Here is a 25,615-nt window from a genome sequence, read left to right as displayed (position 1 = left end):
TTGTTTAAATTTTAAAAACACTTAGAGTAACACTAATTTTTTGTATGCCCAAAGGTTCCTTTTCAGTGAAATTATTCAGCCTTGAAAAGTAATAATGAATGTAAGGCAAGTTAAACACTGCTACTGCTGGTTTAGGTTTAAATTTCATCTTACTGTAACACAATATTATATATCATAATTCTTTTCTTCCAGTTCTTTTCTTATTCTCATGATAGTACTTTATTTCTTATGACATGGTTATATCTTATATTTCAATATTTTCAAATCTCATTAAAATGATAAAAGAATGTACTGGAAGGCACACAATTGTAATGTTTTGTTTATAAGAAAGCAGTTACATTTAAATAGTGAATTCATAGAAAGTGCTTTTAATAGAGTATGAAATGTAAAGTTACAGTATTTCCAAAATCCATTAAATCCCTTTATCTCCACATGTAATGGTATCTGTTTCTATTTCTAAATAAATAGAAATTCTAATAAATATGGACTTAAAATAATGACTAAGAGTTCAGAGAGAAATACTTATACTTTCATTAAATACATAATTTGAAAGGCAAGCCTAAAGAAACTATCAAAATACTCCTTGAAATGAAGAAAAAAATCCAGGCTCCCTAGAGATTGAGAAAGAGACTACATCCTCTTTCTCAAGACATTACAATTCTATATCCACTTGTAAGATAGTAGAGCCCCTGCTTTTCTGGGCAAGACAAATACTGATGTGCATCAGTCCATCCAGTTTATCTCCATTCCCCAGTGTGAGTCTGACATCTGGAGAGTTCATCACAAAGCTGGCAAACAGCAGGCAGGAAATTACTGTAGAGACAGTAAAAGGAAACTTTCTTGTAAAGGTGAGGTATTTGTCCAAGAACTCCGTGTGAGTTTCCAAATGAATATTCAACATCTATATTATTAATATGCAGTACTAAGGTTATATAATAATACTACATTCTCATAAAGGATCCTGGAATCCAACATCCTTTTCCTGGATTCTGTTCCAAGATTTGTTTCTGGATAATACATCAACAATATTCTTAGTGCTGTACGATGTTCTTTTTGGTAAGCTTTTCTGTCCTGTTTTTTGGTTCTGATGGCATCAGCATTTTGAATCATAGAAATGGGTTCTGGCTGTGTGAAAGATTGCTGCCAAAGATGCAGTCTTGATTTCTGAGAGCATATCTTAAGTTCAAACCTGTTTGCTTCCGAAATCACATTTGTTTGGGGTTTTTTTGTTATAGCTTAATATGCATTTCCATATGCATTCACAGTTCTGGAACCCTCAGCACAGGAAAGACATTGACTTGCTGGAAGGGGTCCAGAGGAGGGCTACGAAGATGATCAAAGGTCTGGAGCACCTCTGCTATAAAGACAGGCTGAGAGGGTTGGGGCTATTCAGCCTGGAGAGGGGAAGGCTCCAGGGGGATGTTATAGCTACCTTCCAATACTTAAAGGGAGCCTACGTGGAAGATGGAGAGAGAGTGTAGTGATAGGAGAAAGGGTAATAGGTTTAAACTGAAAGAGGGTAGATTTAGGTTAGATATTAGAAAGAAATTTTTCACCTGGAGGTGTTTTGTGGCCAGGTTGGATGAGGCTTTGAGCAACCTGTTCTAGTGTCAGTTGTCCCCACTCAGAGCAGGGAGGTTGGATCCTGATGATCTTTAAGGTCCCTTTCAACCTTAACCATTCTATTTTATACTTCCTCTTAAATATGTACAAACATGCCTAATTTACTTTCAGGACCTTAGAAGGTAACTAAAAACTCTTCCTTTGATTATCATAGGCATCTGTCATATTTTGCATTGAAAACAGTGTTGAACTGGCAAAGCATAGTACCATTTATGTGCACATAGCTTCATGTGGGATTATACACCAAAGACAGCTGATACTTTCCTTCTCCAAGAAGGAAAAATGTCAAGTTATGAACTGTATTAAGGTTGCTTGAACATGCATCACATGCCCATTGGCGGCTAGGAGAAAGGAAATTTCCATAAATTTTTGCCAAATTCAAGTCTCCTGTGCTCACACACTGAACATAAAATATCAGTTCCATCAAGGTTTTTAATTGCTGCCTGTGGCTTCTGTAACACTGATGTTAAATTCCTTCAGAAGCATAACTTGCTCAGTCACAACAATGACTTTTTGCAGATGAAAACAGAAAGTGACTGTTTAGCACTTGACGCGAAAGCCAAGTGTGGAACTGCTGGACTATAGGAAAATGGGTCTTTTCAGTTGCAAGTGAAGCAAACAAATTATGAAATGGCTTGACTTTTTTTTTTTTTTTCATGTATTGCTTCATCAAATTTTATTCCCTTTTTTTTTCCTTTAGCAATGGTTGTTCTCAGCAATTTGGAACCAAATACAACATATGAACTCAGAGTAGCTGCTGTAAATGGAAAAGGGCAAGGAGAGTATAGCAAACTTGAGATCTTTCAGACCTTACCTGTCCGTGAGTAATACTTGTGCTATTGAATTAAAATGTAAATTATTGTTTAATAATAGCTAATTAAGTGAAGTATGAATCACTGTGGATAATATTTTTTTGTATTTCTACACTCATTCCAGTGTTTAACATCAGTGTTTACACTGTTTCTCAGATATCATTTGTTCCTCTTATTTCCCCCCACCAAATAGTATGAATGAACTTAAATTGGAAAATATATCCCTTTATCTGTATTTTGAGACTTAGACATATCTTCATTTTATATTCAGGAATACAAGCATGAAAGATATTTGATTAAGGACTTTTTCTCATTTACACACAGAGTAGTATAGACATCTGTGAGAAATTAATTTTTCCTTTCTGGAAACATTTCTTCAGCAAGCTATACTGCCACAGCTTTTGCAATTATAAGGCCTCACACAGTAATCTTAAGTTATGGAGAAATTATGAGATTAAATTATTTTAACTAAGATTGTTTGCTATGAAACAATGATAAATGCTATGAAACCAATCCTATTTTTTTAGTGACCTTTATAGGCAAGAAATTCAGATTTAAGTATTAATGACTAACGAAAAATATTTTTCTCAAATTAATTTTAAATAGAAACAATAAATAAATTTAACACAAAAGGAGAAGTAAAATAAACAACTACGAGGTGGCACTGGATAGTATATACTTAAATCTATCAGCAACTATTAGTAGACTAGAGTCTCATAAATTTGCTGCAACTGAACTGTTTTCTGAGTAGGTTGTTACTCAGTATAGTTAAGAATTGTGGCTCTAATGGAACGAACAGCAAAGGTCACAAAACTAGAAACAACACAAAAGACTTCTGAGTTATTATACTATATTCCTATTGATACATTTATTTTGTCTAATATCAGTAACTTGGCAGCTTTCAAATTTCTTTTTGATTAAAGCATATACAAATTCTATATATATTGACTGCCAGATAAAAGAATTTGCTGATATTTGCATGGAGTATTATACCTGGTGGAAAAGTGATAGAAACTGATATAAATTATATATATATATGCTATTTGGTAGAAAGCTAGGCAACTTATTTATGTTGATGAAAGCTAAACAAAAATACTACAAATATTTCTAAAGGAACTATCTCTCTGGGTGAATGCAAATTTACAGATATTTTGAAGATAAGACACTTCAGTATGACAACACATTAATTTAGGATCTGATTTTAAAATTTTAAATAGGAATTGCATATAGATATTATAATTAGTCTTTGAATTTTGATTAGCAAAATACCATAAGCTGGCAATTAACCCTTCTATTTCAGATTAAAGATTTTATTTTTAGCCTTTTATTATAGAGAAAATCAGTTTTTCTTTTGGAAATCTTACTCTTTAGTTTTATTCTTAATGTAGACTATTCTAACAGTATCTAATTTTGACTTCACATGTGTATTGGACAGTTAATTTACCTAATATCTGTATTACAATTTAGATCTCACATACGGGACTAAAGCTCATGCTTAGTGTTAAAGATGCTATCCTATATAGCAGTGTTACTCTTAAACTTTAATGTGAGTAGCAGCTTTCAGGCCTTGCTGAATTGATGGCTAAATAATTTCTGAAATAAAGTACATTTAAAAACATTGAAAAGTCAGAAGGTCTCAAGCAAATGCTTCTTTCATGCTTCATATAATTTTGTTTCTTTGTGTGAGATAATTGATCTACTACTGTACTTTAGCATACTGTAAGCAAAATTTTTAACACACTTACTAAGGATGTTCTGCAGTGCTTGAAAGGATCATGTTGATTTTAAAGATTTTGATTAATAATATTACAGACAAGTTCTCAGCTATAATTTAAGACTTATTACTGAATTATTATTATCTACTGTTTTTTCCCTTGTTTAGGGGAGCCAAGCCCCCCTTCAATTCACGGACAACCAGGAAGTGGCAAGAGTTTTAAACTTAGCATAACTAAACAAGATGATGGAGGTGCCCCCATTTTGGAATATATTGTCAAATACAGAAGTGTAAGTATTTAAGTCAAACAAAATAGGTGGATTTTGCATAGTAATATATGCTTGTAATGTAGATAAGACTGTTCATATGATTTGAAATGCAACAAAATGGTTTGTATAGTATGAAAAAAAATAATATAGCATGTTTTCTTTTGTGAATAAGTTGCTAATGCAAAATTATTAAGTTCAGAAAAAAAAAGAAAAAAAAAACAAAACCACCCTGCTCTTCCTCAAGGTGTAACTGAAAGTTCATTCTAACTGGAAAACTATATTCTCTGTTTTGTTACATGGTAACATTCACGTTCAGCTCTCAAAAGTGAAGTAAATTAAGTAAATATTACAGTTACACAGTTAGGGGATTTTCCTACAGCAAATTATTAACCTCTAGTTATAATAACTACATCTGTATTGATAGATAGGATCTTAGAATCAGAAAACTATATTCCAGTGCTACTTATTTATTTTAAATTAGATTAATAATTTGATTATGTTTCACGTTTTCTATCTTCCCAGATTCCAAGGCTCAGCTTAAAAAAAGCCAAATATTGACAACTATTTAGGAATTTAAAGAGTTTCAGTGTAGATATCTGTTCTTCAGCAGCCTTCCTGCAGAGTTATTTGCCTTCTCTCAGCTAGAGTATGATTTGGGGTGCTCTCATCAAGTCTGGCAAGTCTAGAAAACAGGCTTTTCTGCAATGTGTAATTCACTTTAGTACGAAAAAAAAAGTTGTGTTTTTTTCTAATAATTACTAAAGTAGCTAAAATATCCTTCCCTTCCTGATATACTATGTTTAAAAATGATGGGGTTGAACAAGTAACTATAGAGCTGGCAAAAGCACTGAATTTAGTTCAAAAGTGTGTTAATGTAAGATGACCATTAAAGAAAGAGATGTTATTTTCTAGATTAGCAAACAGTTAGGTACCTAAAAAGTGGGTTGGATTTATTTCCACTGTTGTCAATTATGCCCTTGGTTTTGAGAAGTAGCCAAATCCTGATAAATTGGAATGTTACACTGCTTTGTTTGTCCTTTTATTGTCAGGCTATTTAGATGCTTAGATTACTCACACCTGTCTTACAAATCTAGCTCTTAGACACTTCTGAAATACATTTGACTGACGCTTATATTTAAAGCCAATATACATGCAATTAAGAATTTATTTATTTATTTATTTTAATCATTAGTCTGTGGCATTGTGGCAGGTTTGTTCCAACCAAGGACTTACACTGGGAAGAAGACACTGTAATTCTCACAGCATCTGGGACCTTCTGTAAAGGAGTATGTCCGCATTATATGAAACAAAACAAAATGCAAATAAAGGAGCAGTTTATTCTCTGAGTTTGCAGATCTGACTGCAGTTTCTGAAAGTGTGCAGTTGTTGTTGGATATTAATGATACAACTGCTAATAGTGAATGATTATTGAAGACATTTATATTAATCCACCCCTCAACTTAGAGTGTAGTTTCTGGTTTAGAAGTTTCTTCCGTTTATTGTAGAACACTTGTGCATGTGAAAAACATTCTATACATTTTCAGTAGTATTAATAACAGAACAACCTAATAAGATACAAAGTGTTCTTCTGTAGCTTTGTTTTCTACTCCTTCAGTGCCAATTAAAGGCTTTTAGCATAAACATGGAGATTTGTGTGAAAATTTAACTGACAGACTTTTTTTGTTTTCCTATTTCTATTTCTTCATTAATAAAAAAATAAAGCTAGACACATTAGTGTGCTCTACTTAGTAAAAAGTCCTTGAAAATGCATGTTAAATAACAACTATAATGAAGAATATTGCTGCTCTTCTTTTTTTTCTTTTTTTTCTTTTTTTTTCCCCCATTAAGTTGCTGAAAGCAGACTGTATTCTGAAGGATTATCTGTTTATCTATAGAAGACAACTTGCTTTCCCAGGCTTCCTTTATTCTTCTTCCTCCTAACTTGCTGTTCATCACTCTTTGTGAAACATATTGTTGTCTTTGAGGTCAGGGCTTGAACTTTGTTTCATTTATCTCTATCTATCCAGTTGGCTTCACTTTCAACTAAACTTGGGGTATCACCTCTCTGATGCAGTAGGCAGGTTCCTTTCAGCTCTTTCATTATTCTTCAGGTGTTCAAACTGTGGAACTTTTCGCTTTTTCTTATGTCTGTAGAAGGACAACCTCTTACATATCTGTAAAGTTGTCCTTCCAAATCTTGAGCTCATTCTGTTCATCTCACAGAACCACAGAATTTTAGGAGTCAGAAGGGACCTCTAGAGATCACCTAGTCCAACTAATTCAAGTTCACCTAGAGCAGGTGGCATAGGATTGCATTCAGGCACGTTTTTTAATGTTTCCATAGAAGGAGACTCCACAGCTTCTCTGGGCAGCCTGTTGCAGTGCTCTTTCACCCTCACAGTAAAGAAGTTCTTAAAGTTTAGATGTAACTGTGTTTCAGTTTCTTCTCCTTGCCACTTGTCCTGTCACTGGGCACCACTGAAAAGAGTCTGGCTTCATCCTCCTGACACGCACCCTGTAGGTATTTATAAGCATTAAGGTACCCCCTCAGCCTTCTCTTCTGTAAGCTGAACAGACCCAGTCTTTCCTCATAAGAGAGGTGCTCCAGTCCCCTGATCATCTCTGTAGCCCTCTGCCAGACTCTTTCCAGTAGTTCTTCATCTTTCTTCAACTGGGGGGCCCAGAACTCCAGATGACTTCACCAGGGTGAAGTACACGGGGAGGAGAACCTTCCTTGACCTGCTGGACACACTATTCTTAGTGCACCCCAGGATGCCATTGGTCTTCTTGGCCACAAGAGCACATTGTTAGCTCATGGTTAACTTGTAGTCCACCAGGACTCCCAGGTCCTTCTCCCAAGAGCTGCTTTCTAGCAGGTCAACCTGTACTACTAGTACATAGGGTTCTTCCTCCCCAGGTGAAGAACCCTACTCTTGCCATTCTTGAACTTCTTCACGTTCTCGTCTGCCCAACACTCTAACCTATCCAGTTCTCACTGAATGGCAGCACAGCTGTCTGGTCTATCAGCTACTCCTCCCAATTTGATATAATCAGCAAACTTGCTGGAAGTACACTCTGTCATTTCATTCAAGTAATTGGTGAATATGTTAAACAGGGTAGGACCCAGTAATTACCCCTACGAGACACCACTGTCTACATGCCTCCAGCTGAAGTCCATGCCACAGTTCACAACTCTCTGAACTCTGCTGTCCTGACAGTTCTCAATCCACTTCATTGTCCACTCATCTAACCCACACTTCCTAAGCTTCCCTATGAGAATGCTATGGGAGATAGTGTCAAAAGCCTCGCTGAAGTCAAGGTAGATTACATCTGCTGCTCTTCCCTCGCCTTCCCAGCCAGTTGTGTCATCATATTAGACTATCAGATTGGTCAAGCGTGATTTCCCCTTGGTGAATCCATGCTGACCATTCCTGATAACCTTCTTGTCCTCCACATGCTTAGAGATGATGTCCAGAATGATCTGTTCCATCACTTTATCAGGAATGTTCCTGTATTCCTCCAAGTCCCTTTTTTATCATTCTGTGACTTTCCATCTTGCCTTTAAGTTTTTCCAGCAGCTCCTTGCTCATCTATGGAGGTCTGTTGCCTCTTTTGCTTATTTCTTAGTCATAGGGATGCACCAATCTGAAGCTCCAAGGAAGTGATGCTTGAATATTAACAAGCTCTTTTAGATCCCCTACCTTCTAGAGCCTGGACCCATGGGATTTCTTCAAGTGGTTCCTCGAAGACACAAAGTTAGCTCTTCTGAAATCCAGAATTGCAATTCTACTTGTTGCTCTGTGTCCTCCACACATGACCCTGAACTCTGCTATCACATGATCACTACAGCTAATGTTTTCAATGCTGTGTTTTGGAGGAACTATTTTTACTCCAGCGTTGGTTTTTTTTTTAATTATTATTTGTAATATGAATACCATTGTGATGTTTTCCATTGGTCTACTGCTGCACCAAGTAGGCATATTCATCTAGCTACAAATGTTCCTGAAAATACATGTTACTGCATTTTAATAATTCCCGGGACTGCTGTGTGTTGGTACCAATGCCAGTGCAGAAGAAGCAGAAAAGAGTTTTAAGAAAAAGTGCAGTCAGTATGGAAAAGCCATCACACTCAGCACTCATAGTGAATAAGTAATTGCAGCAGAGCACATAAGGGAGTTAAGTCTATCACTCTATTTTCTGAAGAATGGGGACAAAATACCCAACAAACAAACAAACAAAAAACAACAAAAAACAACAAAAAAAAACCAAACCAACAAACCACAAAGAAGAAACATGAGAAACATGATTGGGCCCTGAACTGTCTAATTTAGATGCTATTTTCTTTGACACTTACATCAGTCAAGAGCAAGATGCTTCAGCAAAGAGCCTAAATATATGCTGCTGAGAAACATGGTAGTCTGCAGCAGTTATACTTCCCTGTATTTGAAGAGGTGTTTTTCCCAGAAAGTTTATATCCAGTGACTGAATCCAGTGTTGCTTTATAGGTTGTATGTCCAGGATTTGGCTCCCGGCCATAGTTTTTTCCATTGTACCACAGTGTTTAGTAAGAATAGGACTGCATGGATTCTTACTGACTGTTATTAATATTTCTTTGAACAACAAGGCTTTGGTGTTTGACAGCATATATTGTTTTATCCTTTTACATATTAATTACTTTGTAATTCTCATTTGTGTAAAGAATATTTAAATATATTATGCACTAAAGTAACAATTGCAAAGGTAAGCACTCCAAATTTATGAAATGCCAGCATGAAGACTGCAACAGAAGTCTTCATTTATTCCCTTTGTATAGATGTCTTAGATCATTATCCGAATTGTGAGAACCCTGTTTTTTTCTGTAGAACATCACCTTAATGACTTACGTGTATCGTCTCACCAGTATAGACACAGGACTGCATACTTTCTCAGTGGTGTTTGTTTTGTCACAGAAAACCTGTTTAGCAAAATGTTACTCTAGTTCCACATATTGCTACAGCTAGTGTACATTTTCATTATATAACTAATGTATGATATAAGAAGAACTTGCATTAATGAACAATTCAAGTTTTGGTTTAATGGCAAGTTTCTTTTAAAGAATATTGATCAAAATGTAATTGAAACATTCACATGAAAAAGACATTTTACGGGATTTATTATTATCTGCTTTTGTAAATAATTATCCTGCTGTTCCCCAAGATAAACATCAGTATTTGAGTAAAGGATAAATTGAAGCCAAAAGGTTAAAAGGGATTGCCTACAAAATCCTTAAATCCACATTGTGGAAGCATGATTAGGAGTGATCAAAATTACAAAAAGTCCTAGTACTCAGATCTCCAAAATTAGGTTATTTGGATGTTAGTAAAACCTGTAAATGAAACTTGGTATTTTTTGTGCATCATATAGACACATAGTTTAGAAAAATAATACAGGAGGTTTTGAGAATTGAAACTATTTGCATCTTTACAGAAAGATAAGGAAGACCAGTGGCTAGAGAAAAAAGTGCAAGGTAGTAGAGACCACATAATCTTAGATCATCTTCAGTGGACAATGGGTTATGAAGTACAAATTACAGCTGCAAACAGACTGGGTTATTCTGAACCAACATTGTATGAATTCATCATGCCACCAAAGCCCAACATTATTACAGGTAAGGTAATTTTTTATTGTTTTATCTCTATGTATTGTTTGCTAATGTGTGTAGTTGAACATAAGGTAACTGAAATCTTCTTTAATTGACAAAGCCTGAGATTCCATACTCTCATATTAGCAAAAACTTGATTCAAAGAACTTAAATGTTACCCAGTTTCCTACTTTTATCTTAGTAATAAAGTCATTTTTAAGTACAGAACAAACACTGAATGTTCAATCTACATGATGACAGTTAACAAGAAATATAGTATTTAAGTAAACCTGGTATACATTTTTAAGTTGCCTTACACCACCTATTTGTCTGTTACAAGCAACTTAGTTGCTAGAATTCTTTACTTCAGTCCTATGTCTGCATGTGCTTCAAGATACACATGTAATAAAGGTATTTATGTTAGTGTCTGATGAAGGTAAAACTTAAAATAATCTTGTTAAGATACCATCTTACTGATTCACCCTAACATGGTGAGCATACAGCTTTCTACTAGGCCTATTTACAAGTTTTGAAATCTAGAGAAGAACTTGTATTTTAAAGCATATAAATAGGAAGGTCTGGAATTTTTTAGGAAAACTGCATCTTAGTTGTGTGTTTACATAACTAAGTTATCAAGTTTTCGTGCTTGTCAATGTGAAGTTATATTTTGGTGCAACAATGCAAAATTATTTCATTCTAATAAACTTTAAATATTATGGTAATTTCTGATATATTATGGATAATTTAATTTTTTATAAAGCAAATGTCAATGATTTCAAAAGTGACCTAAATTATGAGCTGATATATTTAATACTAAATTCCAAATTAGATCAGTGTCATCGTTACTATTTTAAAATCAGGTGCAAAATCCTCTAACGTACTATTTTCTGTATACCATATAATAAACTGTTAGAATATTAGAATCAAATTAAACTATTGACAAATAAATATAATGATCAATATATTAAAATGTAAACCATGCCAATACTGAAGCATCTGAATAGCACTGATCTTTGAAACAGAAATCTTATTTGTTTTGCAATGCAATCCAGCCTTAACCTATTATAATTATTTAAAGTATTCCATGTTATTACCAGATCTGCTGTAACTGAGAGAAACATGATATGCCTTCACAAATTGTAATGGAGGTGGTCTCTAAACATTAAAAAAAACGCAGCTCATTTAATTTAGTTTCAGAAGATAGATGGAACATTTTTCTCTGAACACAGTTTTACAAATATTTAGGTTCTTTTTTTTACAGTGCTCTCCCATAACCTCTAAGGAATTGTAAGGAGTCTGTTACTATTTAACATCCGGTCTTCTTTAGAGGAGTCATTATTGCTGTTATGACTGCAGAACTAATTAGTTTCCTTGACAACTATTTTTGCAAAGCCTGAGAAGTGTGAAATACCCATCATAAGAACACTCTATAGGCAATTTTTTAAAGTTTGTCAAGAGACATTTAGAATCAATGGAACATGGATGTTCCTAGTCATGAGTCAGTATGGTTATCTTGTTTTGAAATTGCATATTATTTTTATTGCACCATAATAGAAATTAACTGTTGTTGCAAAAGCATGAACATACTCTTTTAAAACTTGACAGATAGTGTGTATAAAATGCTTAACTTTGAGCAGAACAATTATTTCTTACATCAGTTAATCAATTTGGATGTTGCATTATTTGTCAGAATTGGGGCCTAGGTATTTGCAGCTAGACATCTACAGCTAGTTCCAAAGAAGGACACTGGCAACAAGAACGAATTAGGTAGACTTTTAAATGAAATCTGCATCACCTCTTCTGTGCTCACTTAGCAGCTTCTAATGACTGAGATTGCCTTCCTGATTATTCATGTAATTTTTAGAAAAGTTTCTAAGACTCCTCATCTGTATATGCCCAGATCTCTGGCACTTCGGCTGCACTGTTTCTGTTTGGCTCTAAATGTAATTAAAATGGAAAAGGATCTGGGGCTATTAGTAGGCAGCTGACTGAATATGAGCCAGAAGTGTCCAAGCGGCCAAGAAAGCTAACAGCATCCCGGCTTATACCAGAAACAGTGGGGCCAGCAGGACTAGTGAAGTGATTGTCCTCTTTGTACTCAGCAGTGGTGAGGCCACATCTCAAATATTGTGTTCAGCTCCTCACTACAAAAAAGATGTTGAGATCCTGCAGTCTATACAAAGAGCAACAAAGTTGGTGAAGGGTCTAGAGCACAAGTCTTCTGAGGAGCAGCCGTGGGAACTGGGGATGTTTAGCCTGGAGAAAAGAAGGCTGAGGAGAGACATTACTCCTCTCCACAACTACCTGAAAGAAGGTGGTAGCGAGGTGGTTGGTCTCTTTTCCCAATGAAGAAGCAATAGGACAAAAGGTAGATGGCCTCAAGTTGTGCCAGGAAAAAATTCTTTACTTGAAAGGGTAATAAAACACTGGAAGAGGCTGCCCAGGGAAATGGCTGAATCACCATCCCTGGAGGTATTTAAAAGATGTGTAGATATGGTCCTCAGGAACATGGTCTAGTGGTAGATTGGCAGTGCTAGGTTATCAGTTAAAGTTGGAGATCTTAGAGGTCTTTTCCAACTGCAAGTATTCTATGATTTTATAAAAACCCAACGTATCTATTTATACTAAATATTAAATCTCGTGGAAGAGAACTACAGGATCTCCTAAGTATCATGATGATTCACTATACCTAACATACTACTTTGGTGAAAATGTGTGCAAGCTAATGTAATTAATTAGGGAACTGAAGAGAGATGGAGGCAAGGATATATTTATTGTCCTTTGTTAGGTACTTATCAGGGAAAAAGGGAATTGTCACAAGAAATAAAACTTTATTCTTATTGCTGCAGCATTGTGCTTTCAAGGGCCATTGAATAAAAGGCAGAAATAAGAATCCCCAAAGGCATGACCAGAAGCCAAAACTCTACTTCCATGAAAACACAACTCCTGTGGGCCCTGAATCCACAACTTCTGCTTGCTAGGGAAGAGTGAGCCAGTACCAGCTCCTGGCTGGCAGTCAAATTCTATAACTCAATATGGTCTTCCATTAACAATCTTAGATCTATGAAGGAACTTGAGGCTGAAAATTGCTGTCTGGCATCAGTGAGGTGTATAAATGAGAAAGACATTCCTTTAAATTTTCACATGGTTGGCCTCAGCAGCCTCCAACTATAGATTACTTGATTTTGTAATTTCTGTTCCTAGGCCTATAACATGGTCTCTGTTCATTGAATCATTCAAATTTGTGATTAGTTTCTCAGAATTTGTAACCCTTTTAAAAAAACTTTTTTAAAAGTTTCCTGGTTTTCTGAAGGGTTCAGAAATAGAACCTTGCACTGACTTTAAGAAAAATTCTGCAAACTAACTTCTGTACACACTTTGCCTTGAATAAATGTATAAATTCATTTATGTGTATATGTTTATACATATATGCATTACTGTATATATATATATAATTTTACTTCCTTTTTTTTTTCAATTATTAGTTATTCTTTGCAGTCAGCAATTCTACCTATGTATTTCATTTTTTAATCAGACATATGAGCATGTATTTAAGAATATAGAAGTATTTTATGTATTCAGAAATCTCTCTAGGTATGTCAGTTGGCAGTACTTACAGGTGCGTGAAGTCTTTATAAGATTTTCAGTAATGATTTGTGGTATTTTAGAAAATTTTATTCTGGTTTCTCTATAGTGTTAAGTTTCTTCTAGTCCTGTGAGAAAAAAAAGGTGATTCTCAAAGGAGCTGTGTGCTTTGGCTCTTTATCAGTGTTAGGACAGCATAGTCTAACATCTGGAGTCATAACAAGTCCCCTGACTAGGTGTCATTAGGAACAGCCAAACTCCATGAGCCAACACTGCAGCCCATAGTTCAGAACCATTTACTCTTTCTCACCAGGAAAGAGACGGACAGAGACAGAGGTCTTGTCTTTGTACAGTGCAGCTGGGACAAACGTATCCAAATCAGCTGTTGTTCTGAACCATTACTATTGCAACCTAAAAACTCATCTACAGTTTTGTATTATATAAATCCTAGAAGATTAAATGGAACATGTTAAAAGAGGATATTATTTGCAAGTGCTATATGTATTTCTAGAAATTAGTGGCAGAAGTTTTACGCAGATGCCCTCTTCGAAAGGCTTTTATTCAGTCATTGCTGTTTCCTTGAAAGGCCAATAGATATATTAAAAATGGCTGCAAGTTGTGCTTTATCATCAGTTTTTTCTTCTTCATTATAAATAATTACACAACAGTGAGAAAATAAGAAAAGCATTTGGGGATAGTAAGACATCATTTGACTTGTTTTTCTCACTTTGCAATATTGGTTATTTTGGGGTTTTTTGTAACTTTCAATACTGCATGAACTGTAAGAATATTTTTTTATTAACATCTTTGGGAAAGTTTAATCCCTTGTGCATCTTTTTTCTTTTTTTTTTTTTTTTTTTTTTTTTTTTTTTTTTTGTCTTTCACCTTTTTTAAAATTCAAAAGCTGCAAGTTGTGCTTTATCATCAGTTTTTTCTTCTTCATTATAAATAATTACACAACAGTGAGAAAATAAGAAAAGCATTTGGGGATAGTAAGACATCATTTGACTTGTTTTTCTCACTTTGCAATATTGGTTATTTTGGGGTTTTTTGTAACTTTCAATACTGCATGAACTGTAAGAATATTTTTTTATTAACATCTTTGGGAAAGTTTAATCCCTTGTGCATCTTTTTTCTTTTTTTTTTTTTTTTTTTTTTTTTATGTATGTCTGTCACCAGTTCTTAAATTCATACAGTGATAGGCAAAGAGGACAAATCTAGTACATGGTCTTTTCTCTCATCATCTCTAGTAGAAAGATGGTACTTCTCTATCTATCTCCACTGGTGTCAAAGTCTATGAAAAATAAAAACAGCTCTTATCAATGTTTTCAGTATGTGTGTATATATATGTATTTGAATTTTTGTTGTGTGTTTTATGATGTATTACATAGACAAAATAAGGCTCTTGAACTACAAAGGCAGCGTTTTATTAGAAGGCAGGATAATTAACGTTTCTTTCAGAGACTGGAAATGACTTAGTACAGAAAAATAGAAATGTCTCCCTGATGCCCACAGTTTTCTCTCAGGATTAGTCATTTTCTTTAATTTTGCCCTCAATTGAGCAATAAATTGACAATTTTGGGTAAAAATTAATTCTGCATGACACCAACTGTGTAGCTGGAGTAACTTTTTGTTTCTCTCATGTCTTGTGGCCAAAGAGCAGACTCTCTTGCTGCAGATGCTCTCCTTGTGTCTCACCTCCCATCAACCCTGACCCATGGGCTAGAGAGACTCCATGGGGCAGTTCTCCCAAGCTGTGAATGGAGATATTACCTCCCCTTTGTTCAGAGGTTTGCCTGGTCCCTGGCCATGCATCAGCTAAGAGAAACCAAAAAGCAGCCTTCTTCATTATTATTGTGTATACCCCACTACAAAAATACATAACATCTATCGGCTTACTGTAATTATTAATAAACTTCCAATCTGAATAGTTCTTATGTGCTCTGAAGCATTTTCTTAGATTTCTATCTTTTCAAATCTGTTTGAAATAAGATTTTACAACTGAGCCTCAAGGTCAGAGTATCATATAAAAGCATACTTGCAACCAAGGTCTCTGCCATCACTACCATTAGCCTTCCTTGCCTCACAAATATATTGCTGGCTAATGTTCAAGTTGGTGTCCACCAGGACTCCTGGGGGCCTTTTCTGCAAAGCTTCTTTCGCACTGGGTGACCCCCAGACATATACTGGTGACTAGGGTTGTTCCTCACCAGAAGGAGGACTTTGCACTTCCTCTTGTTGAACATCATGAGTTTCCTGTCAGCCCATTTCTTCAGCCTGTCAGGGTCCCTCTGGATGACAGCATGACCCTCTGATGTATCAGACATTCCCTGAGATTTGTACCATCATCAAGGTTCCTGAGGGTATATACTGCTCCATCATTCAAATTATTGATAGTGTTCAACAGGATTGGACCCAATATTGACTCCTGGGGTACATCCCTAGTCACTGGCCTCCAACTAAACTTCATAGATTTCAGCATCCTCTGGGCCTGGCTGTTTTTTCCAGTTTTCAATTCCATTCACTGTCTGCTTAATCCAGACCATATTTCAACAACTTCTCTATGAGGATTATATGGGAAACTGTCAAAAGTCTTACTGAAATAAACACAGACAATATGCACAGCTCTTCTGTCATCTACTAAGCCAGTCATTGAAGGTGACCAGGTTAAGCATGACTTTGCCTTGTGGATCAATGCTGACTACTTCCAGTGTAGTAGTTCTTTATGTACTGGGAAACAGTTTCCAGGATTAGTTGCTCCATCCCATTCCCAGAGATGGAGGTGAGGCTGACTGGCCTGTAGATCCCTGAACCCTCCTTCCTGTCCCGTCTAAAGACAGAAGTGATGTTTACTTCCCTCCATCCACCATGATGTCTCCCAAACTGCATGATCATTCAAAGATTATTGAGAATGTCCTTGCAATGACAGCTCCTTCAACACTCGTGGACACATCCTGTCAGAGCCTATGGACTTATACATGTCCAATTTTCTGAAGTATTCCATAACATGCTCCTTGCACCAGAATTTCCCCATGTCTCTATGTCCCTAGATTTCCAAAAGCAATAGTATCTCTGTGATGTTTATTTTCTAGGTTTCTGTTCACAGGTCTCTTCCAATAAAACCAGGCCAGAATTTTTTCCATTCTCACTTACTTCTGTAGCAACAATCACATTCTTCAGACCAAGCTGGATTTGTTTATGTTTGTGGGTTTTTTTTGTCTCAGTACATAATCAGTAAGCCATGTGCTTTTGTAGATATAAACTGACTGTATGTCTTTTTAACTTTAGTCAACAATTCTGTAGGTAATGAACAAGGAATAGACTGTAGATATTCCCTCTTGAGTGTTTTGCAGAACTACTGGTAACCGAAATTAGTCATTAGTGATCATATGTAACTCAGTTGAAGAAAAGCCCTTTCCAGGTTCAATGCATTATTTCAAAACAGGGCTGCATTCTAAGGCGGAGTTAACTATAGAGTGGTGTTACTAGTTGGCTTCTGGTACTTACTCTTAGTTCTAGGAAAAGATATGTGCATCATTCAAAATTGAATTAGGTGTATTTTTTGGGATTTGTAATTATCATCTTGTTTTGTAGTCTCTTGCCATAGAAAAACTAGAAAGGCTATCAGTAGCTACTTGAGCCAGCTCTAGAAGTCATTACTTGTGGCTTTTAAATTGTCTGTTTAAATCTCCAGAAAAAGGCTATAGAATTATATTAGGTACTGATTTTTCCAGAATGACATTTTGAACTGATTTTCAAACTCTGGCTTGTGACCACACTGCCTGTCCATGGATGTGTGTACATACAATTGTACAAACATCCATCCATTTGTGTCTTCTGATAACATTTGAATGCAGTTGACAATTTCACCAAATTTGCCAAAGAGCAGAGGCTTCAAAAATAATACACTCCTGTAAACTTTAAAAATAGGTATCTGAGGATAGAAGTAAAATTATTTGTAGTTCAGTAAGGAAAACATTGTGTTAGAAATTTGCATACTTTTAACAATTGGAATAATTTGGGAAAAAAATAGTAACTTTCTGACCCTTCATCTTTGCACCAGCTTGGATAGCAATAAATTTAAACTAATAAAGGAAAAGGACAGAGTTTGAAGACATTTCCAAAGGTAAAGTTTCCATTCCAGGGATCAGAAATTTTAAGACCATAATGGGTATCTCTTATATGCAACTTTGTGCATTACAAGGTTCCTTAGTCTATCTCTGCATCTTTGAGTGGATACATCTAAAATGAAGAACAAAATGCCATAGTCAAAAAGGAAAGCCCTAAGATGTTAGTCACCTTGCAGCCCTGATCATCCCTGGGCAAGGAAGAACTGTAGAATTACCCTTGTGAAGTTACCTGCATCGCCTTGTAGGATGAAGGATATTGTTATTCCAGAATCAGAACCTGAAAATGAAGACTTTTGTTTGACTTTTGTTCAGGTCATAATTCTGAGCCAAAAGTGTAAAGCAAATTCTTCGGCAGGTATTGCTGCATAAAAAAAATCTATTTATTTGTTTGTTTGTTTATTTTATTGATTTCTGAAGAGAGTAGACAGATTAAATATTAACTTTCAGATCTCATGCTTTGAGAACAGTTATTGGTAGGAATCATGCTAATCAGACAAATTAATATCCAAAACTTCAGAAAGATGTCAGTCCTACAAAACCTATTTGCTTTTGTTCTGCAAACTAATTTGCTCAGTAAGGGCCATCTCTCATAAAATCCTGGAGATGGACATCGATGCTGTAGGCTAAAACTCTCTGGTTTTGCTCCATTCCCTGCAAAGATTAACAGGTTTTAAATGAAAAGACATAGAAAGTGCTCACTAAAATTAGGAATTGTTTCATATGAATCAGAGAGACAAAAAGGCTTACACTGTTCTTAGGGAAAAATAGATAAATATATATTGTTTTATATAATGTAACGCTTATAGTACAGCTATGAGGGGAATTGATCACCACTGAATACCAGAAAAGCAGTAGAATGCTAGGAAAATCCAGTAATAGTCAAAGAACTACTCCATGTTTACAGAACTGCTTCAAAACAATTTGAATTTTTTTTCTTCGTTTTTTGTTTGTTTGTTTATTTTTTCTTATCTTTATGAATGCAATGAGAAAAATGTAAATAATCACAGAGGATGAATGTTGAAGTGCTAGGCCATACTTCATAATTATGGTACTTTTGTTAACCTAGAATATTTGTTACAAGAAATTGCTAACATTATGTTGCTTTATAATAAAAAATACCCTAAGTGCCAATTAAAATTGTTAATAGCTAGATATATTATCTAAAGATATTTAAAAGCTATGTTATTGAAATAACTGTGGAATTTTAATATTTCAAAATAATTTTTTTGCTATGAATATAAGGACAAAATTATTTGTCTTAATACAAAAGTGGTTGTGAATTTTGAACAGCTTCAACAGTTATAACTTCTTTAAAATGGATGTCATTGAAAACACCACAGTAGAAATATGCATGAAGAATGGGTAAAATCCATAATAAGCCTTATTTTATTTACTTAGTTGTCTTTTCTACTTCCAGTTACCTAGACTGAGGTGTATATTTGTGTGAGAACAGGGATATTTGTGTTATAAAGGGGTAAAGCAAAGGGTAAACTTAATTTATCCACATCTACGATTCCCTTCTATTCACAAAACATATTCAAGAAAATATAAAAATATTCACAAAACAACAGCTCTATGATTTAAGCTGAATTTGAGGTGTTTTGCAAAAAAAAAAACCCTAAAAGATTCAAATCCTCAAACCTAAAAATCCTTCTGTTTTGGGTAGTGCTTAAATTCTGCATGTTTTCATCATATATTTGTGGGAACAGATACTTATTTGTGCAACACTTGCCTTTTTCTTCAGAATACAGGCTCTCTAGACTAAGTGACATGCCCAAATATATTTGTGCTAAGCTGTCAGAAGTCATCCTCTGGACTGATTTTAACCTTAAATAAATTATTTTAAGGCTTAAATAATTTTAATGGCCTGATACAGTACAATTCACATGAAAAATTGGCAGCATAACAGTTTTCACCTATTTCCATTATAATTTCTTAAAATTCATTTTAAAGTAAGTAAATTAAAATATAACCAAGGTTATTGTTCATACTAGACAAGATTTTCTGCTTTTCAGTTTCTCTTGTACTCTCTTTTGAAACAGAAGCCTAACACTGATATAGTCACTATCCAAACAATTACTGTGTCACTGTAGATGAAAAAAATAATCCAATCAAGGATATTATGATGTCTAAACATACACTATATTGCATAAACTTTACTGTATTATCTGCCAAAAAGTTAACTTAGTAGAAAATATATATATGCGAACTTCAGACATTGCACTGGATTGCATCCAAGTCATACTGTGTGACTTGAATGACTTAAGAAGTTGCATGTTTTGAAAACCAACTTTGTTTTGTTCCCACTCGAGTGTTAAATTTCTAATTACCCAGCTGCCTGTGCTAATTGCATTGGTCATTCATATTTCAAGTGGTCCGTATTATTGATGCCAGTTTTCATAGTAGTCCTTTCTGGACCTCTGTGATATGTCATGAACAAAATAAAGTTATTAGAAAGAAGAAACAGCTAAACAAATTTCTCTCTTCTTGATCCTCATGCGTGACCTGAGCCTTCTTTTTATGTAGTTAATTGCTTCTTTGATTTTTTTTTTCTTTCAGCCTATGGGCTGGTGTTTGTTGTTGCTTCAAATATTTGCAATATCTGATGGAAGTTTCATTATACTTTCCTGAGTTCCAAGTAGCTTCACCATGAAGGACACATTAAATATTGTATTTAGGTTGGACTTGGCTGAATAGCTTTGTATCTTGAGAGGAAACAAGACAAGTTGGTGGTATGCTTTAGGTTAAGTGCTTGAATAAATTGCTTTAAAGCTAGACCAAAGAGTTTACCACTTTGCCTGCTGCTATTAAGAATTATCTTTTCTACAGTTTGAATACTGTGTTATCCAGATTTGTCAAGAGAACTTCAATGATTACCACTTCATTCACATTTTAATCATAATTTGATGTTATTAGAGGAACATCTTTGAAGTGATTGCCTTTGGCACAATGTAAATATTGAATTAATTATTTTTTTTCTCTTTTTTCTTTCCCACTGTCACTTTTTTCTTTTTGATTTGTCATGTTTTATCAACCTTCAAACTTTTTTTCTCAAATTTCTTTCTTTTTCACACTCTTGATTTTCTGTAACAATTCTTATCCACACAGATAGATGCTGTGACGCTACTAGACATGAAAATGGAGGCCAGTCCCTGCAGCTGAATGCTGCTGGTTTCTCTTTCATTGTAGTCATAAGTTTCTGGTGCATGTTTTGATGCTGTTGATAAGGCAAGCAGTATGTTTTCTTCCTTTCCCTCTTAATTCTCTATTAACAGGAAAATAAAGACATACTTATATAATCAATCGTAACTTTCTATAGCTCTTCTAGAGTTGCCATTCCTAGTTAAGATCCTAAGTACTGTAATTACTTCAGTCTATGCATACATAATTCTTCACCTGGCTTTATAGAATCCTTGTAAGTTCTGTGACAAATTGAACAGATGATGCTTGGCTCTTCTGTCTGACAGAATTTACCGAATTTGATAAATTGGATTTGATTCTGTTTACTCAACTCTATTTTGGTTATAAGAAATCTATGCATAGACCTTACCATTGTGACTCACATGGCTTTCTAGGTACACTATGAATTGGTCTTTCATGAAAACATTTTGATTCTGTTCAATGTTTTCACACAGTTGTGCTTATAGTAGCTCCTACCATGATGTGCTTAAAATTTTATATTTAATGTAGATGTTTTGTACTTTCTAGTGGATTTTCACAAACATTTATTCCCTAATTTAAAATTTTTGAATTGCTTTAGTTTATGGTATTTAATTGTATATACATTCCTGTAGCCATGCCTCAGCACATAAAATAAGTCCTTGCCCTCTAAACTGTCTTCTTGTAATTGTAGCACTGCCATATTCCATTTCATGGCATTTGTTGGACTTGATGCTCAAGTGGGGACTCCAGTGGCTAAATTTTGACCTTTAGTAAAAAATGGGAAAAAAAGTTTTCTCTATTTTACATAGTAAAAGAATGGCTTACAAACTCAGCAACTAGAGCAATGTATACAAAACCTGAGAAAAAAAGTTAATTTAGTAAGAGTCCACATAAACATTTTAACACATATATTTGATTTTAGGATTTACATAGATTACTAAGTTTATGGTTCATTCCTCTGTTGCATAGAGAATAACACAAGAAATCAATGCACTGCTAAGACAGGATTAAATATTTAAGGTACTTTCCTTCAAATTGTCAGTAAACATAAGAAAGATAATAAACTAAGATAATATGTTGGGCTTTTTTCTCCTTACAATTATTTCTTTTAGCATTTAATTTCATTATCTTTAAACTTTGAAACTACTTGGTGAAATTTAAGTTTTATGTATCTTCACACATGTAAGGGATATTCTTCTGTATTAGAAATAGTGATTATGGTGAGTTTTTCCAATTGCGATAGATTCTTAGAAGTCTTGCTTTCAAACTTCATTAATAAAACATTTTCTCATCTAAGCCAAATAATTACTTTAGAAAACTGGCCTATGTCACAAGTAAGATGTGTTCAAAATTCATGTTTGTATATCAGAAAATTTAATTTATTGAGAGAAATATTTTTTTTAGAAAATTACATATTTAGTGTAATGAAATAGCTGGAATTCAAGCAAGTACCATTCTAAAAATGTTGGTTTCATTGTGATCTTCAGAAAATCTCTCACTGTGTTAAGTGGAGCCACTCTTTCATCCACAACCCTTTGTTTAACCCACTTCAGCCTATGGCCATGACGTTAATTTTAAATGAATTACATTGACATGTGTCTGGCACAGTATGGTGAAGAAATAGATTTTCTATTCTAATTTTTTAAGAGTTGAAAATTTGGTTTCACAGTCAAGTCAGTTAGGTGAAACAAACAATATGAATGTATGTGCTGACTTTGCTATTTAGTTTTTTGTTACTATTGCAAAAAAAACTATTTATTTGTTCAATGTTTAAATGCTTATTTAACTTACAGACAATATTTAATGAAAGATAGGGATTGTAACATTATGGTCTCCTTTTTAATTTTTTTTTTTTAAGTGTGATACAGAGAATTTGGAATTGCTAGCTACACATAACAGTTAAAAAACTTCCAGAGATGCGAACACATTTTCAATTGAATATAACTCTGACAAGTGCTATTGCTTATGCTAGAGGGTTTTTTAGGAGAAGAATCACCTTGGGCAGGAACTTTTGCAAGAGGCTTTATTTTTTTTCTAGCCATTTCTAAAATCCAGATGGTGAAAAAGTTTGCAGCTTACTTTTTTTTTTTTTTTTTAATTGTCCTTTTTTTCCTGTGGTAACAAAACAAACAGACTGCAAGTACATCTCTACTCTATGATCAGAAAACTGACATTTGCCAAATATGTAGTAAGTAGATGCTGCTTGTGCTCCCAAGGAAAAAGAAAAGCTACTCTGCCCAAGTCTGGCCTCTGAAAAGCTTCTGAAAATCTCAGTTTGCAAGTGGTAAACAGCTAATGGTTTGATCTCCCCTGTATGTGCTTTAGCACAAGCAAATAATGATCTGCTCCCAGGACCTTTTTCTCAGTTTTCAGGAGCACAGTGATGCACAGACATGGGGCCTTCTTGATGGACATGAGGAGCAGTAAATTCTTTCAACAGATTGTTCTCTGCAGTCACGTCCCTTCTGCGTTCTGATCACATTGTAAGGCAGGGAATGGATGCATATACGGAAATAGAATTTTCTCTCGCGGACACAAGAGAGATGGAGTGCTTTTCTGAATAAAAAAGAAAACCAAAATGAAGGTAGATTCATAAATAATGAGCATGTGCCACTTGACTAAAAGCTCTTGAGTAAAACTTAGATGGTCTTATGGAATGAAACATAAAATAGGGTCTCATTAAGGTTACACTGAAAGTCCAATTCTGTTATTTCCTTATTTTGCAACATTCTCCAGTTTCCTAAAATTTGAAAGGTTAAAGTTGTTCTACTAAACATTTTATTACATTTTTTACCTGTCAAATATTTGTCTCTGTTCTTACTTCTTTATTAAAGCAAACAGAAGACTACTACAGGTGTATATAAAAGTAGAAAAAATGAAAAATTTCTAAATAATTTTTCTATTCTGGTTAGACAATTGAAGTACTCCTCACCAGTGATAAATTTATTATCTTAGCAGGTCATTCTAACATTGCAAATAGCTATGTAAGAAGACAAGATAGGAATTAGGATGCAGAGAGTGATTCACTGTGAACTCTCCAAACGTATTGTGAAAGATCTAATGAAAAGCCTTGAGAAATTTTAGAAGCTAAATATACAATATAAATAACAAGTTGGCTTTTATCCTTAAGTTTCACAGTTCCAGTGGGATAGAGACAAATTCAGATCACTTATTTTTTCCAACTGATAGTGTCTTCAGCTGGAAACCAAATACGTTTCCGCTGTTAAATGAGAGAGAAATTTTTACATCTGCTCCAATTTATTCATTTTGAGATTACCAGGTACTTTGTAAATGCTCCTTTCCTTCCTATTAAAGTCCAAAGAGGATAAGTTAAGGCAATATTATTGGGATTCTGTGACAGCAGAGCCAGGCAGTTCTGGGCAGTGTTCCAAAACCTCTGAAATGAAAAAGAAAAAGAGGTAGAGAGTAATGTCCTTGGGTTGTCATGTATTTCCTGAGATTAATAACTAATACAGTTTTGGTTTTATTTCTCTTTAAGAATGTTTCATAATTCTTTCTTTAAAAACAATGAGAGCAAGATTATTTTACAATATTTTATACAATCTGTGGGAAGATACAGAAGACATTGAGATTTTGTCTTCCTAACAGATGAGAGTGAAGAAAAAGGGAAAAGAGACATTTGCAAATGAAATGATAATTAGTACGTATAGACTGAACAGCTTTAAAATTGTAGTTTAAAGTGTATTAAAAATATGTCTTCACAAAGGGAATTTAATATTCTGCTGTCATTAATACTTAAATATTAGATAAGGGAATTTGTTCTTGTGAATGTATTGATTGTAAAAGGGATTTTAGGTCTTATGACTGACAGTGTAAAATGTTCCTATTTTTTCAACATTTTCACATATTTTGAAATGCTACTATTCAACTGTCTGTAAGACTGAATTCCTAAAACATTCTGTGCTGAACTTACGTCTTAAAAAAAAACTGGTGGCACAGAAACTTAAAAAGGTTAATGATTATTCTGTGATTCTTGCTACTGTAGTCGCATTACATCATATGATAATAATAGTTCTGTATATTTATTTTACAAGTTTAACATTTTTGTAGGGGCAGTTTATTTTCTTATAATTTTATTCATAATACATGTTAAATGAGCTATAATACAAGCAAAGAAAATCTTACTGAGTGGGTTTCCAGCAGAAATACATTTGAAAATAAATACAATGTATTAAAAAGTACTTCTGTGAAAAATATTGCAAGTACTGCAGTTTCTGTAAGTTTCTTTTTTCCAAAACCAGTATGAAAGTCAAGAAAAAAAAAAGTGGATTCAAAGTAGTTACTTTTAATTTTTGAAACATTAACTTTTTTTTTTTTTTTTCATTCATGTTTCACTATTTTGCTTCACTGATTTCTTTTATGCATGCAGTATTTGCTATCATCTCTGCTTTCTCCCTGGAAAATCTGTGCATAGGGTAAATGTAATGTCCCTTAGCATCTTTTCAAACACAGTGTCAAGAAATGTTTGTAACTTTGTGTGTCTTTCATCTGTTGTTCACAGTTCATTTTAGTTTATGCGGCTTCTGTCTTCATTTTTGTAATAAAGAAAACTGACTTAAAGCGTTTCTGTCTGTATTTCTTTATTATTGATAAATGCTGTGTTTCTTGTATCATCTAGATTGTGTATTTTGTAACTGATGAGATCTTTTGATGTTGTATTAATATTTGTGTTTCAACAG

The 25,615-nt window shown here is 34.3% G+C and overlaps 1 protein-coding gene across 1 annotated transcript in view; it reads left to right on the top strand.

Moving 5' to 3' along the window:
* Positions 1 to 25,615, top strand: part of NCAM2 (neural cell adhesion molecule 2) — a 113,403-nt gene that overhangs the window by 69,243 nt on the left and 18,545 nt on the right. Inside the window, exons 13-15 of the mRNA XM_009995441.1 lie at positions 2,324 to 2,443; positions 4,318 to 4,439; positions 9,885 to 10,065. Of these exons, the coding sequence (XP_009993743.1) occupies positions 2,324 to 2,443; positions 4,318 to 4,439; positions 9,885 to 10,065 (423 nt within the window). The remainder of the gene's footprint in view (positions 1 to 2,323; positions 2,444 to 4,317; positions 4,440 to 9,884; positions 10,066 to 25,615) is intronic.

The sequence above is a fragment of the Chaetura pelagica genome, unplaced genomic scaffold (assembly GCF_000747805.2).
Source record: "Chaetura pelagica isolate M959 unplaced genomic scaffold, ChaPel_1.0 scaffold23, whole genome shotgun sequence".
In the NCBI taxonomy this organism is placed as follows: Eukaryota; Metazoa; Chordata; class Aves; order Apodiformes; family Apodidae; genus Chaetura; species Chaetura pelagica.
This window is presented reverse-complemented; position numbering and strand designations above follow the sequence as displayed.